General features: G+C 39.6%; 1 protein-coding gene across 1 annotated transcript in view; it reads right to left on the bottom strand.

The window, feature by feature from the left end:
• Positions 1-18,017, bottom strand: part of CCDC81 (coiled-coil domain containing 81) — a 66,493-nt gene that overhangs the window by 2,023 nt on the left and 46,453 nt on the right. Inside the window, exons 11-14 of the mRNA XM_043990735.1 lie at positions 10,997-11,169; positions 8,899-8,977; positions 8,563-8,789; positions 2,692-2,817 (exon numbers count right to left, since the gene is read on the bottom strand). Coding sequence (XP_043846670.1) covers positions 2,692-2,817; positions 8,563-8,789; positions 8,899-8,977; positions 10,997-11,169 — 605 coding nt within the window. The remainder of the gene's footprint in view (positions 1-2,691; positions 2,818-8,562; positions 8,790-8,898; positions 8,978-10,996; positions 11,170-18,017) is intronic.

Below are 18,017 nucleotides of genomic sequence, written 5' to 3'. Positions count from 1 at the left end.
GGGCGAATCTCTAAGATGCTATGTTACAGAGTAAGGGCCAATCTGCATGTGTAAAGGAAGCTTCCTTACCACAAGTTCCCTGTGCCAATGAAATAATAGGGTCAGGATATATAGACAGAGACAAAGACAGAGACATTTCATTTCTGGAAATGGTGGTGACTAACTGTGGCAATCCAAAAATGTGCTCAGAGGCTTGGTGGATAAAAATGAAGAATGCATAGTTGAGGGCAGCTAAGTGGTGCAGTAGATAGAGCACCAGCCCTGGAGTCAGGCCGACCTGAGTTCAAATCCGGCCTCAGACACTTGACACCAGTTACTAGCTATGTGACCCTGGGCAAGTCACTTAACCCTCATTGCCCCACAAAAAGAAAAGAAAAAGAATGGATAGTTGAGACACTCATTCATTTTATTCAGCCATGCATTAAGTACCTATTATATGTAAGCACAACACTAAGCACTAGGGGAAGAGGCAAGAAGAAATTTCTCTCCATGTGACACGCACATGCATGGATGGATGGATGGATGGATGGATGGATGGATGGATGGATGGATGGATGGATGGATGGATGGATAGATGGAAGGATGGATAGATAGATACATACACCTATGACTCCAAGGTCAACTCTATCCACTAAGAAGCAGCTAGATGGTGCAATGGATAGAACGCTGGACCTGGATTCAGGAAAACTTGAGTTCAAATGCACCGTCAAACGCTTCCTAGCTGTGACACTACACAAGTCACTCAGTTAATATTTATAAAGTACTTTGCAAGCTTTCCTGTATTGTATAATTGTTATTATTATGACATAGCGTCTCTCTACTTCACATCATCAGTATTGACCATTTCATTGAAGCCACAAAAGATTATTGACACATATAGTAGGTGTATTATATATGTACTATTGTGTGTATATATATATATAAGCTATATATATACATACATCACATAAGCTATATATGTTTTTATGTGTGTGTATACATATACACAGGAGCAAACTCAGTGCTTACTGTCGATTCTGGAGATATGCATTTATCAATAACTATCAAAAAATATAATACCAGGAACTGTGGGATATGGGCTAAGGGAAGAGCCAGACTAAGGAACTCTAGGGAAATTTATAGTAAGAGAGATCACTTTCAGCCAGAGGAAGCAAGGCAGACTTCATGGTGGAGGTGGTGCCTGAGTTGGAGCTTGAAAAAAGAGAAGGATTTCAATAATCCCAATAGCAAAAGATGAGGAAAGAGAGGACCATTCCAGGGATAGGGGATGACCTAACCTGCATAAATGCACAGAGCATGGAGAAGGCAGGGGAACAACCTGGTCCCCTTCATTTGGGATGTAGATTACAGAAAGAGAGAAATGTGAAATAAGACTGGAAAAGTGGGTTAAAACCAGATTGTGGAGGGCACTGAGTGCCAAAACATAGTATTGCATCCATCATTGAGGCAATAAGGAACTATTAGTGGGGCAGCTAGGCGGCATAGTGGATAAAGCACCGGCCCTGGATTCAGGAGGACCTGAGTTCAAATCCAGCCTCAGACACTTGACACTTACTAGCTGTGTGAACCTGGGCAAGTCACTTAACCCCAATTGCCTCACAAAAAAAAAATTAAAAGGAACTATTAGTGGGATCTGAGCAGAGGCAGTGACAACAAGGCCTAGGCATTAGTCATAAGTATTTATGGTATGGCATAGCATATTTGCACATAATGAGCATCATTTTTCCCCATTATAATGCATACTCCAGGAGGTGAGAAATATGTTTTATTTCCCATTTTCTCTCCCTTAATGCCTGGTACTTGTAAGGAATTAATTGTGATTTGGGGTTTCCATGACCACATCTTTGCTTCATTATGGTCAGACTGAAAAGATGTTCAACTCCCTGGGCTGTCCCCATTATAATTTGGCCAGGCCCATGTGGGCATAGGGGAACCACTAGGGGAGACTTAGGTACTTAGTTTGATACTTTGACTCAATAAATGTTCTTTTCTATAATCTCTTCAAGTACATACTCATCTTCTCTTAGACTTTTCAAGATTGCATCTTTTCAGTCTGACCATTAATGAAGCAAAGATGTGGTCATGGAAACCCCAAAACACAATTAATTCCTTACATACTATACTTCTAATAATAATAGGTTGTTTAGGGTACAGCTAGGCGGCATAGTGGATAAAGCACCGGCCCTGGATTCAGGAGGACCTGAGTTCAAATCCGGCTTCAGCCACTTGACATGTACTAGCTGTGTGACCCTGGGCAAGTCACTTAACCCTCATTGCCCTGAAAAAAATATAATAATAATAATAATAGGTTGTTTACATATATAACCTATATCTGATTGTTTGCCATCTCAGGAAAGGGAGAGGAGGGGAGGATAGAATTTGGAACTCAAAACTTTAAATAAAATGTTTAATAATAATGAATGAATGAATGTCTCCACTTTCTATTCCTCATACTCCTCTGCTGGTCAGCACCACTTCCAGAAATGATATTTCTTTCTGCCCCCCCCCACTGCCTGCCAGCACAGAGAGGAGCCCTCTGAGGGGGTCTCCATTCTTCCTCTGGCCAAGAACACTGCCTACAGAAAGAGCCCAAGAAGAATAAGGCCCCTGTGTGGAGAGGCAAAGGTGGAGAAGCCGGGGGATGTGACACGAGTGAGCTCTTTGTCCTCAAGCCCGGCTGAGCTCACTGACCGTTTGAAGATCTTCTCCTCCATGTCCCGATGCCTCTTCAGCTCAGCGCTCTTCTCCCAGTTGTCTTGCAGGCCTTGGTTCATCTTCATTGTCCTCTCGAGCTCCGCCATCCTTTCTGCCAAGTGCCTAAAAAGAACGAGTTGCATCAGCTCTAGACAGAGGCTGCGACAAACCCTGGCAGACAAAGACTCAGCCAGGTTCTTAGGCCTTCTCCCGCCCTCCCTTTGACGTGGGATTGTGCTGCAAACAGAATGCTTTGGTGCAGTCCAATCATCTCTCAGAAACAAAGGCTCTGATTCTGGGCCTCTGTTTCCTCCTCTGTAAAATGAGTGGGGAGGATCCCACGATCTCTGCTGTCCCACCCTGCTCTAGAAGCCTGTGAGCAACACCACCATCCAACTCATAATTCAGATACTATTCATTCTGGCAAGTCACTTAATCCCTGTCTGCCTCAGTTTCCTCATCTATGAAATAAGAATAATAATATGTCTACTTCCCAGGGTTGTGAAACTAAGAAGGGGTATGGGGTATGGGTATGCTTTGAAGACCTTAAAGCACATATAAATGTTGATTATTAACATTATTAAAATCAACAGGGGGCAGGAAATAGACCTGTGATTTCAGAGCTCTTGGCAGGGAACTTTCTCTGCCAATATGGGTCAGTACCTTAGCAACTTTTAGGCTTAGAGAGCTATCTACAGGCCTGAATGGTTAAGTGACTTGCTGAGAGCTTAGGTTGGAGGAAGGTCTTGAACCCAGGTCTTTCTGACTCCAAGGGCAGATCTCCATCCCTTTTGGATATCACTATGCAGCAGTTAGGTGGTACAGTGGAGTCAGGAAGTCTTGAGTTCAAATGTACCATCAGACACTTCCTAGCTGTGTGACCCTTGTGCAAGTCACTTAACTTGTGTCTTTCTTCAGTTTCCTCATCTGTAAAAGGACATCAATAATAACAATAAAAGTGCTTTGAGGGGCAGCTAGGTGGCACAGTGGATAGTGGATAAAGCACCGGCCCTGGATTCAGGAGTATCTGAGTTCAAATCCAGCCTCAGACACTTTATACTTACTAAGCTGTGTGACCCTGGGCAAGTCACTTAACCCCCATGGCCCCGCAAAAAAAAAAAAAAAGTGCTTTGAAAACCTTAATGCACTATATAAATGCACTATTATTATGAAACTCAGCCTCTTCACACCCCACATCATCAAGATTTTACTGACATCACAGAAGATTAGAACTGGAAAAGACTACTCAGATGATAGAGGAGAGTAAGGGCCAGCAAGGGAAAGGAACTTACCCAAGGTATCCCAGTAGGTAGATTGTAGAGCAGTACTAGCACCCAGGTTTCCTAACTCCCTGGCTAATCAGTGATCTTTCCATTATCTTCTGCTGTTTTCTAGAGTTTACACAATTTGGTTTCCAGACCCATTGTTTCCTATGACTCTGCTATATATCGAACTTAATGGAAATTCAGCCCCTAGGGGACCACCAGTCACAAGCTTTCCCTTCTGTCATCATGGCCATTACAGTGGGCCATATTCCAATCTCACCCTTTTGAAGTCACGGGGAAGAGGGTGCTAAGGGCACAGAATTTGGCACAGAAATAAACTGGGGGGGGGGAGCAAACAGGCATCAGCAAGTGAAACAGGCAACTTCTTTGTTAAGCAAAACAAACCTTCCATTGCCTGGGAGGCTATGTAGCTGGTAATGTATGCAGTGGTGTCATTTTGGCAGAGAAATGAATAGAGGATTATTTGTTTGACCTCCAGATACAATGATGATGTGTTTTCTCAGCCTCTAATAATTACAGCTCACATTTCCCTGCAGTCTACACTTTAGCTTACAGAGTGCTTGACTCTTGAGCACCCTGTGAAGCAGGGAGGGCAAGATTATGATCCTCATTTTCTAGATAAGGAAACTGAAGCATAGGGAGGTGAAGGGGCTTGCTAAACAGCCTTCGTACCTCCATATTTAATACGCTTTCCATAACACCGTGTTGCCTCTCACAAACTCTGTAGCCTAGGCTGAGGGGGAGAGGTGGTATTTCTCTACCAATGGTCTTCAAAGATGCAATCAGACTGTTGGGGATAATTAATGAGTCAAACATGCAGTCCACAGAACACAGAATATTCCTGAACCCATCTAATCTAATTTAACAGATAACCCCACAGAGGCCGGGATAGGTAAAGTGAAGTGCCCAAGGTCACACAGTAAATTCAGTGAGCACATCTTCCTCTTAGTCCCGGGCTCTCCCTAGTAGACCAAGTCACTTCTCCTACTTAACTGTTTCACTTTAACTTCTCCCAGTCCTCATAAAAATATCAAATAAGTTTTAGTTTCCACATCTGTTTATTTTGTTCTCATTTTGAACCCCCGACAACACAGTGAACCGACGAGTGACTGTACCTCACTTTGCTTTAGACTAACAACAGCCACTAGGGGTCAGTATCCTCTAATAAAAATGTGTGCAATCGGTTCATGCATCTGCATTTTGAATTTCATTACTCTTTCCTTCCTAGAATCATAGCATGCAAGAGTTAGTGGGGTCTTTATCATCTTATCCAACCCCTTGAGCAGATGAGCAAATAGAAGCCCAGAGACACTGAGCCACATGCTCAAAGTCACACAGGATCTAGTGAGGAAACATCTTCAGACACCACCTAATCTAACCCTCCTCATCTTACAGTTGAGGAAATGGAGACCCGGGAAGGCTGACTTCCCCAAGATCACACGTGGGTGTAAGTGTCAGAGGAAGGATTTGAACCCAGGTCCTCTGGACTCCAGAAGCAGTGCTCTTTTTACTATATAGTGCAGCGTGTCATCCCCACTAACTAGTGGTAGAAGCAAGACTGTGACAAAGGCCATCCAGAGTTCCTCTATAATATTACAGTGGGCTCCTTTCTGCTGGGCAGCTTGGTATAGTGGGGGAGGTACTCTATTCAGTCAGAAGGTAGTATAACTGTCACTCCTCTCTGAGCCTCAGTTCTGTGAAAAGAGAGAAATGATATTTGTACTACCTACCCCACTGGGCTGTTGTAAAGAAGGTGATATGTGAGTTCTCATTATGGGGCATCGAAGCCAGTGGTGGCCTCGTTTCTTTTCCAACGGGCAGGAAAGGCAATGTTGACAAGCAACACTGAAGACTTACAGAAGGAGAATTAGATTGTTTGTATGCGTGTGGGGGTTTTGTTTTTTTGTTTTTTGTTTTTTCTGAGACCCAGAGGGTAGGACTGGGAGCAGTGAGAGGTGAAGAAACAAATTGAGTAATGTAACATTGAAAGTTCAACTCCACACTGTCCTGTCCCCTAGAATCTGGCTCACTCCACTGCACCTGCTGCTCAGCCTGGTTTCAACTCCAAGAAACAAGATGCCCCTGGCTATCCTCTTGCTTAGCAGAACTGATGTCAAGACTGAGTGGGTCATTTGTCAAAATTGAAGGATTTCTGAAATGGAGCAGAAGCAGTTCATTTATGCTAAAAACTCCAACACCACAGATATTATAGATGAAGATCTAGGTTTCCCTCTTTCCTCCACACTCCCTTCCTGGCTTTCCTACTTCCTTTTTTGAGTGGTTTCCCTGCCCCATTAGATTGTAAGCCCCTTAAGGGCAGGGACTGACTCTTTTTGTCCCCAGTACTTAGCCCATTGCCTGGCACATAGTAGGCACTTAATGTTTACTGGATTGGATTGGTTTTCAGTTTACCTGTACCTGTGTAATGAATGGATGGGATCAACTGATCTTGGTTCCTTGCCAGCCCCAAAATGTATGTATGTAAGAACATTAGAAAAAGGAGATGTGGAAAGAGAAACAGTCTTTACATTTAAGTTAAATGATTAGACTGCAAGTCCCTTGAGGCAGAGACTCTGTCTTTCCTAAACCATCCATCTCGCCAGTTGCCAAGTGCAGTGTTCTGTGCCCATTAGGACTTGAACTAACATATGAGAATTGACAATGGGACTGAAATGAATAGAACCCTGAAGACACTGAGTCCCACAGAGTCATACAACTTATAAGCAATAAGGTTGGACTTGAACCCAAAAGAGGTTTCCTGATAACAAGTTCAATGCTAGTGTACCCCTCCTCAAAAACCCTTTGGTGTCATGAGTTCCTCTGCTACTGAATCTGGCAACTTAAGTCCCAGATTCGTGCTGCTCTGCCCCAACCTTCCCCCAAGTCAACTCTGCCTATCCGTGAAAAATCACTTCCCTGTTGCTGTAGTTAATCATGTCGTGCCAACTCCATGAGACTTTTACCACCAACATTACAGTAGTTTCAAGGTTATATAACAATGCATTTCTGAAATCCAACTACCCCTATTGTCATGATTGTCATGGGCAGATTCCATAGCACAAAAGCCAAGAGACCCAGGATAGTTATTACTGAAATCCAAGAACCATATGAAAGACAAATGTTGAGGGACAGCGGATTAAAATATTATAATAATACAATAATCCTAAGAGGCTCTGCAGGCATGTTGGGGGGGCAGCACAGCAGGACTATGGAAATCCCCCAAGAGGATTAGGCAAACATAAGCACTTCAGGGAACCTCTGCAGGGCTGCCCAAAGCCTTTTATTCTTTATTCTTTCTATTCTCTTGGAAGAAAAAATAAAATAAACAAAATCTTTAGCACTCAGTAAATACTCTTTGTGTTTGCTAAATGCCTAAAGAATTTCAGAATCTTAAAGAGTGGAAAGAGATCTTAGAGGCTTTCTAATGCAACTTACACTTGAAGACTGAAAGTCCCCTCTACAATATCCCCCAACAAGAAACCCCCTAGGTTCTGCTTGACAGCTTCCAATGATGGAGAGCTCACTACCTCACAAGAAAGAACATTCTACTTTTAGATAGCAGTTCAGAGTTAGATTGTAACCACTCCTCTTGAGGGTAGTACAGGCAATGAGAGATTTTCTGTGGCCGAGTTGGACAAAGACAATGTAGGGAACCAGGAACATTCCTAAGCCTTCTGACGCTAGCATGATAGTGATTACCTCTCCACTCTCCCTCAGTGATGACTACCAGAAGAAAAATATGAAAGTGTGGGGGTATGGGCGGCAAGGGGGGCAGGGATGATGACTGACTGATCAGGTATGACATTTCGTACACCCTTACATCTATAAGTGAGCCAGAGAATGTTTTTAGAAGTGCTGGTAGGTTGAAGTTAAAATGAAGCACAGGAATATATCTCTGCCTTTAGTCAAAATGTCTGCTCTAGGGGCAGCTAGATGCGCAGTGGATAGAGCACCGGCCATGGAGTCAGGAGGACCTGAGTTCAAATCCAGCCTCAGACACTTAACACTTACGAGCTGTGTGACCCTGGGCAAGTCACTTAACCCCAACTGCCTCACTAAAAAAAAAAAATTGTCTGCTCTTGGTCAGTGGGAGCAATGAGAGTTGGATGATGGTCATTTAGAGGCATTTTTCATTCTCACTGGGTTATCTAACATTAGGGTTGTGAAATGAACGGCAGAGTAAGCAGGCACAAGAGAGGGTGTGGAGACCACATGGTTGGCTCCAGAATGGCCGCTGCTATGGTGCAAGATCACGTCTGAGCACCTATATCTTCTTCATGTCTCTGGCTAAGTTAGCCATGACCCACTTATTTTTGCTTAGTGTTTGCGTGTATTTGGATGCACATGGTTATGTTCTGTATATCCATATGTGCATGTGTAGGCTATATGAAGGGATGGATAAGTGCACATCTGCACCAGACATTCTAAAGCAGGAGGTGCTTTCGTGTGCATATGCAGACCATGTGCATGGGGCCCAGAGGGTTCCAAGCCTTTTCTACATGTATTGTGTGTGCACGCATCGTATGCATCTGTGTGCAAATATTTATGTGGCTTTGTTTGACTCAATTCCCGGACTCCTTACTCTCTCTGGGTCTTCTGCAACATTTCTATATCCCGCCTCTGATCCACCAGCTGGCGCAGGATGGCTGTCCTCTTGTGGTCCGCCACTGTCTGCAGCTGGTGCTTCATGTACTTTTGCTCCCGCTGCTTCTTCTCTGCCAGACGTTCATTGGTCATATCCATCTTCCCGAAGATGGGCTCTGATGAATCAGGCTCATATACAGGCAGTGGAGGTGGCCTGTTCTTTATCTAAATCAAGGATAGAGATGAAGAGAGAGGGAGAGTTTTCCCAGGGATCCAACACTTGAATTGGACAAGACCAGCACATGGTGTGATGCTTGAAGGGTTAGGCTCCTACCTGTACATCCAAGGCCCTCTTGTAATATTGTGCTTCTTCCATTCTGTCTTTTAAGTACTTTGATCTTTGGGCAGCAAGACTAAGGACAAGGAGAAGAGATTGCCAAGAAATAGAGTTCATCATCATTGATCAGTCAATCAACATTTATTAAGCAACTAGGATGTACAAGAAACTATGTGATGAGAACATAAAGAAAAAATCATTTAACTACCTTTAGGAATGAGATCCAGTTATAGTATTTCTTTTCTTTTCAATTACTGGGGGAGGGGATGGAAGGAAGGAGAGAACTTAGAATTAAAAATTAAAATTAAATTTTTTTAAAAGTAATTGAGGGGGGGCAGCTAGGTGGCGCAGTGGATAAAGCAACGGCCCTGGATTCAGGAGTACCTGAGTTCAAATCCAGCCTCAGACACTTGATACTTACTAGCTGTGTGACCCTGGGCAAGTCACTTAACCCTCATTGCCCCGCCAAAAAAAAAAAAAAAAAAGTAATTGAGGGGCAGCTAGGTGGCGCAGTGGATAGAGCACTGGCTCTGGAGTCAGGAGTACCTGAGTTCAAATTCGGCCTCAGACACTTAACATTTACTAGCTGTGTGACCCTGGGCAAGTCACTTAACCCCAATTGCCTCACTAAAAAAAAAAAAAAAAAAGTAATTGAGACCCAGTGCTAAACACTGTGCAAAAAAGGAAAAGAGAAGAATTGGATGCTATACACTAAGAGTTAATATTTTTAAACAGACAAAAACGTACAAAAAGGCAATGTGCAACTAAAAAATATAATACTATGAATGTTTAAAATGAATGTCCCATTTTATACAAAACTTGATATAAACATCTACACTTAAAAACAGAGAAATTAAGATAGAATGGATTATTCACGTAACCAAAGCAATTGCCAAGATTGCTTTAAATGGAGAATTTAATTTTTAAAAGATGATTCAAAGGGGCGGCTAGGTGGCACAGTGGATAAAGCACCGGCCCTGGATTCAGGAGTACCTGAGTTCAAATCCGGCCTCAGACACTTGACACTTACTAGCTGTGTGACCCTGGGCAAGTCACTTAACCCCCATTGCCCCACAAAAAAAAAAAAAAAAGATGATTCAGGGGGAAGCTAGGTGGCACAGTGGATAAAGCACAGCTCCAGATTCAGGAGGACCTGAGTTCAAATCTGGCCTCAGACACTTGACACTTACTATTTGTGTGACCCTGGGCAAGTCAACTTAACCCTCACTGACCAGAAAGAAAAAAAATGATTGCATTTAGATGCGGCCTTTATGTAAAATGAGATACACTTGTAAGCCCATATGTTGTATGTTTTTATTTCCTAGAATATACTCATTTTCATCCAGTAGATGTCTCCTGAGAACTTAACTCTGGTTGTATCCATCCCTTAGTATAGAGAAGATAGTTCTTAAGTAAGGTAGAGACATGCTTTTTTTTTTTTTTTTTTAGTGAGGCAATTGGGGTTAAGTGACTTGCCCAGGGTCACACAGCCAGTAAGTGTTAAGTGTCTGAGGCCGGACTTGAACTCAGGTACTCCTGACCCCAGGGCCGGTGCTCCATCCACTGCACCACCTAGCTGCCCCTGAGACATGCTTTTTTGATGATGTAGCAGAGGTGTCAAACTCACTCACCAAGACTTCTGTGTAGGAACCAGGTTAAACTGGAAAATGTTCAACAAAATAAAATTACAATAACATAGATAATGTAAAATTATGCCTTTCTAAGTCAATATGTAACCTGTAGGAATGAGTTCTATTTGATGTAAAGCATAGCATCACATCTACTCTTGTTTACAACTCACCTAACCATTTGTGTCTAAATGGGGAAAATGTATGACACCTTGCCTGCATCTCATAATCCCAAAGCACTTAAAAACATCAGTTGTCACAGAAAGACTAAATAATGATTATACTAATGAGAACAATGAGAATAATAATTCCTACATTGAGATTTTGTTCTGTGAAGTGGCTTCTGTTGGGGCTAGTTATTATAGCTGAGTGGTAATGAGAACGTTAGCACAGGATCAAATCCCACTGGGCACCATCAACACTAAAATTCATTTTCCAGTATTTAGAGAAGGACAAACTGGACTTACTCTTCTGTGAGCTGTACTTGTTCTAGGCGGTCCATTAGCTCAGCATTCTGTTTCTGCTTCAATTCCTTTTCTCGTCTGCTCTCCATTTGTTTCAGAAGACCTTGGGAATATTCCTCTTGCTTAGCAGAATTAATCTCAGGACTAAGTGGTCGTTTGTCAAAAATATAGGATTTCTGGAATGAAGGAGAAGCAGTTCATTTATTCTAAGAGCATAAACTATTAGAGATGAAGATTCAAAAGCCTTCAGCAGATTGATTAAGCACCCATTGGATATTCAGTTCACTATTGGCTATTGTAGAGTGACAAAAGAAGTGATCCCCCCACCTCCAGATGTTCATATTCCTGCTGTAGAAGAAAACAAGATATGCAAACATGAAACAATAAGAAACAATTAAGTATTAAATTATTAGTAGAGTAGAAAGTAGTTCAGAAAAAAAGACATCAACAATGGGTCATCTGAACTTGTGAAAGGAGGAAAGAATAAATGCATTCTGAGAGAGAGTTAGATACAGAAATACATCTTACTTAATTGGGAAAAAGGCAATAAAAGGGAAATGGGGAAGATAGGAGGGCAGATTAAAGGAGGGATTAATCTTAAGCAAAAAAAAAACTCTTAAAAGGGAGCAGGAAATAGGAAAAATTATGAGAGTAGTATCGAAGGAAATACACAATTAACAATTATAATGGTAAATCTGAGTGAGATGAACTCAACTATAAAATGGAAAAAGATAACAAAATAATTAGAAACCAAAATTCAACAATATGTTATTTGCAAGAAACAAACTTAAAACAGAAAGACATACATAGAGGTAAAATAAGGGGCTGGAACAGAATCTATCATGCTTCACCTAAAGTTAAAAAAAAGAAAAGCAAGAGTAACAACCATGATCTCAAACAAAGCAACAGCAAAAATGGGCCTAATTTAAAAAGATAAATAAGGAAACTACATTTTACTGAAAGGTACAATGTTGATAGTAAGCGCATATACCAAATGATATTGCATATAAATTATTAAATTTTTTTAATTTATTTTTTGGTGAGGCAATTGGGGTTGTTAAGTGACTTGCCCAGGGTTACACAGCTAGTAAGTGTTAAGTGTCTGAGGCCGGATTTGAACTCAGGTCCTCCTGAATCCAGGGCCGGTGCTCTATCCACTGTGCCACCTAGCTGCCCCATTTTTTAAAATTTTTTTTTTTATTTAAGTGCTTTCCTATACTTTTTTTGTTTGTTTTTGTTTTTTTGTTTTTTTGGTGGGACAATGGGGGTTAAGTGATTTGCCCAGGGTCACACAGCTAGTAAGTGTCAAGTGTCTGAGGCCGGATATGAACTCAGGTCCTCCTGAATCCAGGGCTGGTGCTCTATCCACTGTGCCACCTAGCTGCCCCATTTTTTAAAATTTTTTTTTTTATTTAAGTGCTTTCCTATACTTTTTTTGTTTGTTTTTGTTTTTTTTGTTTTTTTGGTGGGACAATGGGGGTTAAGTGATTTGCCCAGGGTCACACAGCTAGTAAGTGTCAAGTGTCTGAGGCCGGATATGAACTCAGGTCCTCCTGAATCCAGGGCCGGTGCTCTATCAACTGTGCCACCTAGCTGCCCCATTTTTTTTAATTTTTTTTTTTATTTAAGTGCTTTCCTATACTTTTTTTGTTTGTTTTTGTTTTTTTGGTGGGACAATGGGGGTTAAGTGATTTGCCCAGGGTCACACAGCTAGTAAGTGTCAAGTGTCTGAGGCCGGATATGAACTCAGGTACTCCTGAATCCAGGGCCGGTGCTTATCCACTGTGCCACCTAGCCGCCCCCTGCATATAAATTATTAAAGGAAAAGTTAAATAGACAGAAGAAATATAATAGTGAGGCATCTCAATTAATCCCTCTCATATCTAGATAAATATTAACCAAAAATAAATAAATAAACAAAAATTACCTGAATGAAATTTTAGAAAATTTAGATTATCATAGACCTCTGGACATTATGGAATGGTAAAAGAAAGGAGTATACACATTTCTCTCAGTGGAGCATAACACCTTCACAAAAATTTACTATGTATTAGGGCACAAAAACCTAACAGACAAATGCAGAAAAGCAGCAATATTAAGTATACATCTTTTATGAACAATGAAATAAAATTATATTTAGTAGAGGGCCACTAAAGAAACTACAAAAAATTAATTGGAGACCGAATAACAATTCTAAAGAACACATGGGTAAAAGAAGAAATGATATGAAATTTCTAATTCCATAATGAGACAACATACAAAAATGTTGAAGATGAAGCCAAATCAGTTCTTAAGGGGAAATTTATATCTGTAAACACTTTAATCAATAAAAAAGAGGAAGAGTAGATCATTGATTTGAGCATATAACTAAAAAAAAAAACTAACAAAATAAAAACTTCCAATTAAAATCCAAAATAGCAGGCCTGAAAAATCAAAAAAGAAATTGCCAAAATTGAAAGCAAAAAGCAAAGAAAAAAAAGAATGTGTATTAATAAATGGAACTAGGAGCTCTTGAAAAACACACACACTGAAATAGATAAACCATTAGCTAACTTGGTTTTTTTTGTAGGGCAATGAGGGTTAAGTGACTTGCCCAAGGTCACACAAGCTAGTAAGTGTCAAGTGTCTGAGGCTGGATTTGAACTCGGGTCCTCCTGAATCCAAGGCCAGTGCTTTATCCACTGTGCCACCTAGCCTCCCCCCTCTAACTTGATTTTAAAAAAGGAGGAAACCAAATTACCAATATCAAAAATTTTTAATAATTTATAGGGGGGCATTCTAAAAACAGAGAAAGAATGCTATAGACCAAGATCCCTAATGAATATTGATGCAAAAAAAGTTTAATATTAGCTATAGCAACATAATAAAAAAGATTATACATTGTACCCAAGGCTAGATTTATACTAGGAATATAAGACTAATTCAATATTAGAAAAACTATAAACTTTGCAGACCATATTAATAATGAAAACAACAAAAAGTACATGATAATATACATAGGTGCTGAAAAAGCTTTTGACAGGATACAACACTCATTCCTATTAGAAAACATAGGGGAAAATGAGTCATTTCTTAACACAAAAAGTAGTTATCCAAAACCAAGAGCCACTAAATAAAATCCAATAAAATCAGGGGTAAGGCAAGGATGTCCATTATTATTATTGATATTCAATTCTGTGCTAGAAATACTATCAATATGAGACAAGAAAAAGAAACTGAAGAAATAAATTTAGACAAAGAAGAAACAAAATTATTAGTTTTTGCAGATGATATTATGGTTTACCTAAGAGAATCCTAGAGATTCAACTAATTGAAACAACATCAAAGTTTCAGTATATAAAGTAAACCTGCATAAATAATTAGCATTTTGGAATATTATCAACAAAATACAAGAGAGAAACCGAGAAATTCCATTTAAAATTACTATAGAAAGTATGGAATACTTGAGAGACTACCTGTCAATAGACACAGAGGAACTATGTGAACAATTACAAAACACTTTTGAATACAAATAAACCATTTCTAAATATCTGGAGAAATATATTCATTGCTCATGGTAAGGCCAAAAGAACATAATAAAAATGACAATACTACCTTAATTTTAAGTACCATGACATCAAATTACCTAACAAAAAGGGACTTTCTAGAATTAGAAGGGAAAATCATCTGAAGGAATAAAAGTCCAAGAATACTACAAAGATTAATGGAAAAAAAGTTGAAAGGAGGGAACCTAGCAATACAAGATCTCAAACTATTTTACAAAAAAGTAATTATCAAAACAATTTTGTACTGGGTAAAAAATAAGAGAGATTGATTGGTGAAACAAATTAGTTATGTAATATACAGAAGCAAACAAGCATGGTAGCCTAGTTATTGATAAACCTAAAGATCCCAGCTATTTCGGTAAGAACTCACTATTCAACAAAAGCTGTTAGGAAAAATGGAAAGTAGGCTGGCAGGAACTAGATATAGACCAACATTTCACACTATATACCAAGAGAAGTTCCAAGTGGGTACATGATTTAGACATAAGAAGTAATATCAGTGCAGCTAGGTGGTGCAGTGGATAAAGCACGGGCCCTGGATTCAGGAGGACCTGAGTTCAAATCCAGCCTCACACACTTGACACTTACTAGCAGTGTGACCCTGGGCAAGTCACTTAACTCCCGTTGCCCTGCCAAAAAAAAAAAAGTAATACCATAATACAAATTAGAGGAACAAGGAGGAAGTTAGATGATAGCTCTCTGAATAGGGGAAGAGTTCATGACCAAATATGAGAAAGAAAGGATCACAGGAGTTAAAATGGACAATTCTGATTACATAAAATTTTAAATGTTTAGCACAAATAAAACCAATGCATCTAAAATTAGAAGAGAAGCAGGTAAATGAGGGGGGGAAATCTTTGCAACAAGTTTCTTTGGTAAAGGTCTCATTTCTAAGATATGTTGGAAACTGATTAAAATGTCCAAGAATACAAGCTATTTCTCAATTGATAAGTTGTCAACATATAAGAATAGATCATTTTCAGAAGAAAAATCCAAACTATCAATAACCATATGAAAAATGCTCTAAGTCACTAATAATTAAATAAGTGGAAATTAAAACAATTCTGGGTTTCCTCACATTCATCAGATTGTCAAAGCTGACAAAAAAAAATAAAAATGTCAAATACTGGAGAGGCTATGGCCAACTTGTATATTAATGCACTATTGAAAGAAGTGGTTTAGCCATTCTGGAAAGCAAGTAAGAACTATGCCCCAAAAGGTATTACACAGAACCCTCTCTCAGACCCAGTGATACCACTACTAGATCTATTTCCCCTACACACACACCCTCAAAATAAAAACAAAGTGACTCACATGTTCAAAAATATTCACAGCAACTATTTTTTGGTGCCAAAGAATTAGAAACTCATTGTGGGGGATAACTATAGATTGGGGAATGGCTGAACAAGTTTTGGCATATGACATATGAGTATGATGGAATGTTATTGTTCTATAAGCAATGATTAATGGAATGGTTTCAGAGAAATCCAGGAAGACTTGTATGAACTTATGCAGCATGAAGTGAGTCAGAGCAGAACAATGTATACAATACCAACAATACTGTAAAGGCAAACAATTTTGAAAGCCTTAGGAACTCTAATCAGAACAATGACCAATCACAATCCCTAAGGACTCATGATGAAACATGCTTTCTGCCTCCTGATAAAGGGATGATATTCTCAGGGGGGCAGACACATTTTTCTTTACATGTCTAATGCAGGAATTTTTTCTGCACCACTATAAACATTTGCAATGGGGTAGTGTTTTTCTTGATTTCTCAGTTGTAGGGAAGTAAGAAGGAAATAAAGTGAAAGGGAATTTGGAATTAAAAATAAAACGAAATTGATTTTTTTAAAAAATGCCCTGTGTACAAATGGAAAAATGAGACCATCTCTACTCTCAAAGGGTTCACATTCTAATTGGGGGAGATAACACATATAGGAAAGAAAGTTCAACTGGAAATCAGTGGAAAGGCCCAATAATCCTTAGGCTATGGTGGTAAAGAAGATGATAATACCCAAGAATCTGGAAATTGCAGCAGCAAAACAAATGATAAAGCCTGGTGGACCAGAGGGCACAGGGTGAGGGCAGATGGTTAAAAGACTTAAAAGACATCATTTACTGATGAATAACTCATACTGATGACTTGCAAATGACTAATATCTCAAGTATATACTTCTCCACATAAAATAATCTAGGATCTTGGATCCAAGTTGATTAAGCACCTCGATCAAAAACTATATTTTGTGGCAGACTGTGATAAATATTAACAGTGAGTGTGCAATAATATAACAACATCTAGAATATATTCTCTTTTTTCTTATGAATCCTTAGCTAAGTCAGTCAATGTAGGCATGGCAAGAACACTAAATAGTCAGGAGTCCTGAGTTCAAATCCTACTTTCGCTATTTATTACCCATTTAAACAATTACCCATTCAGCAAGGCATCTAAAATGCCTAATCCTTAGTTTCTTTATTTGTAAAACTAAAGGGTTAGACCAGATGACCCTTTTGATTCCTTCTACCTGTAAATCCTATGATCCTGTGAAATGGAAACAGCCATAAATCCTTGGCTCAGTATGTTGTAGGGATGGTTGAGGCACATCTTGAATGAATAAGTGAAAAAGCATTTAGTAAGTGATTACTATATGCCAAGCATTGGGTTAAATGCTAGAGAAATCATTCTATTAGTAATCTAGCAGAACTAACTCCTGCTGTTGTACATGGCAAACAATTAAAAACATGACAAGATTTGCTGCCTAATGTCCTCCAACAATCTTCATCAGGACATAAGGGTGTTGTTTTTGTTGTTTTTTTTATCAGCACCACATTTTCAACCTAACCATTTCCATGAGGATAATGAATTACAACACTGTCATCTTGTATACAAAAACCCCATCCACGAATTGCTTAAACTTGAGATAAATGCAAACCCGCTGTCAGAAATAGCACAGTCCATGTGTGTGAAAAATAATTGGCACAGCAGCAATTTTCGCATAAAAAGTTTAAAATAGAATTTGTCATTTTGCAAAGGAATCTATTATAATTAAACTGACCTGGGCAAATCGCTGAACTTTTGTTTGCCTCAGGTTATTATTATAATTATAATGGTCCTTTCCAAATAAATATATTTTTAAACCAAAGTCTCTTTGTCATCTTTCATGGAAGTGATTAGTTAAAGTGTCCTCATGTTAGAGCTGCTGTCTACTGCCCCTTTCTTCTCCTAATCCTACTACTGGTAAATAGGAAAGCCTTTTGTCAGGTGTAAGTAAGGAAATACACTATTTGGGGAGCCAGCTTTCGTTCTATGAAACTGACCTATATCAATGGTTCAACTAACCTGGGACCAGGGGAGTTTCCTCTAGCCCCTAACACAACATACCTGTGCCAGCTAAACCCCACAAGGGAATCCTGTTCTCAGGACAAACAGAAGATGCAACATTATCTCTGGTAAAGACCAAGACATGTATAACTAACTG

This window comes from Dromiciops gliroides, chromosome 3, assembly GCF_019393635.1.
Source record: "Dromiciops gliroides isolate mDroGli1 chromosome 3, mDroGli1.pri, whole genome shotgun sequence".
Lineage (NCBI taxonomy): Eukaryota > Metazoa > Chordata > Mammalia > Microbiotheria > Microbiotheriidae > Dromiciops > Dromiciops gliroides.
The sequence above is the reverse complement of the archived record's forward strand: the minus strand, read 5'-3'. Positions and strand labels throughout refer to the sequence as shown.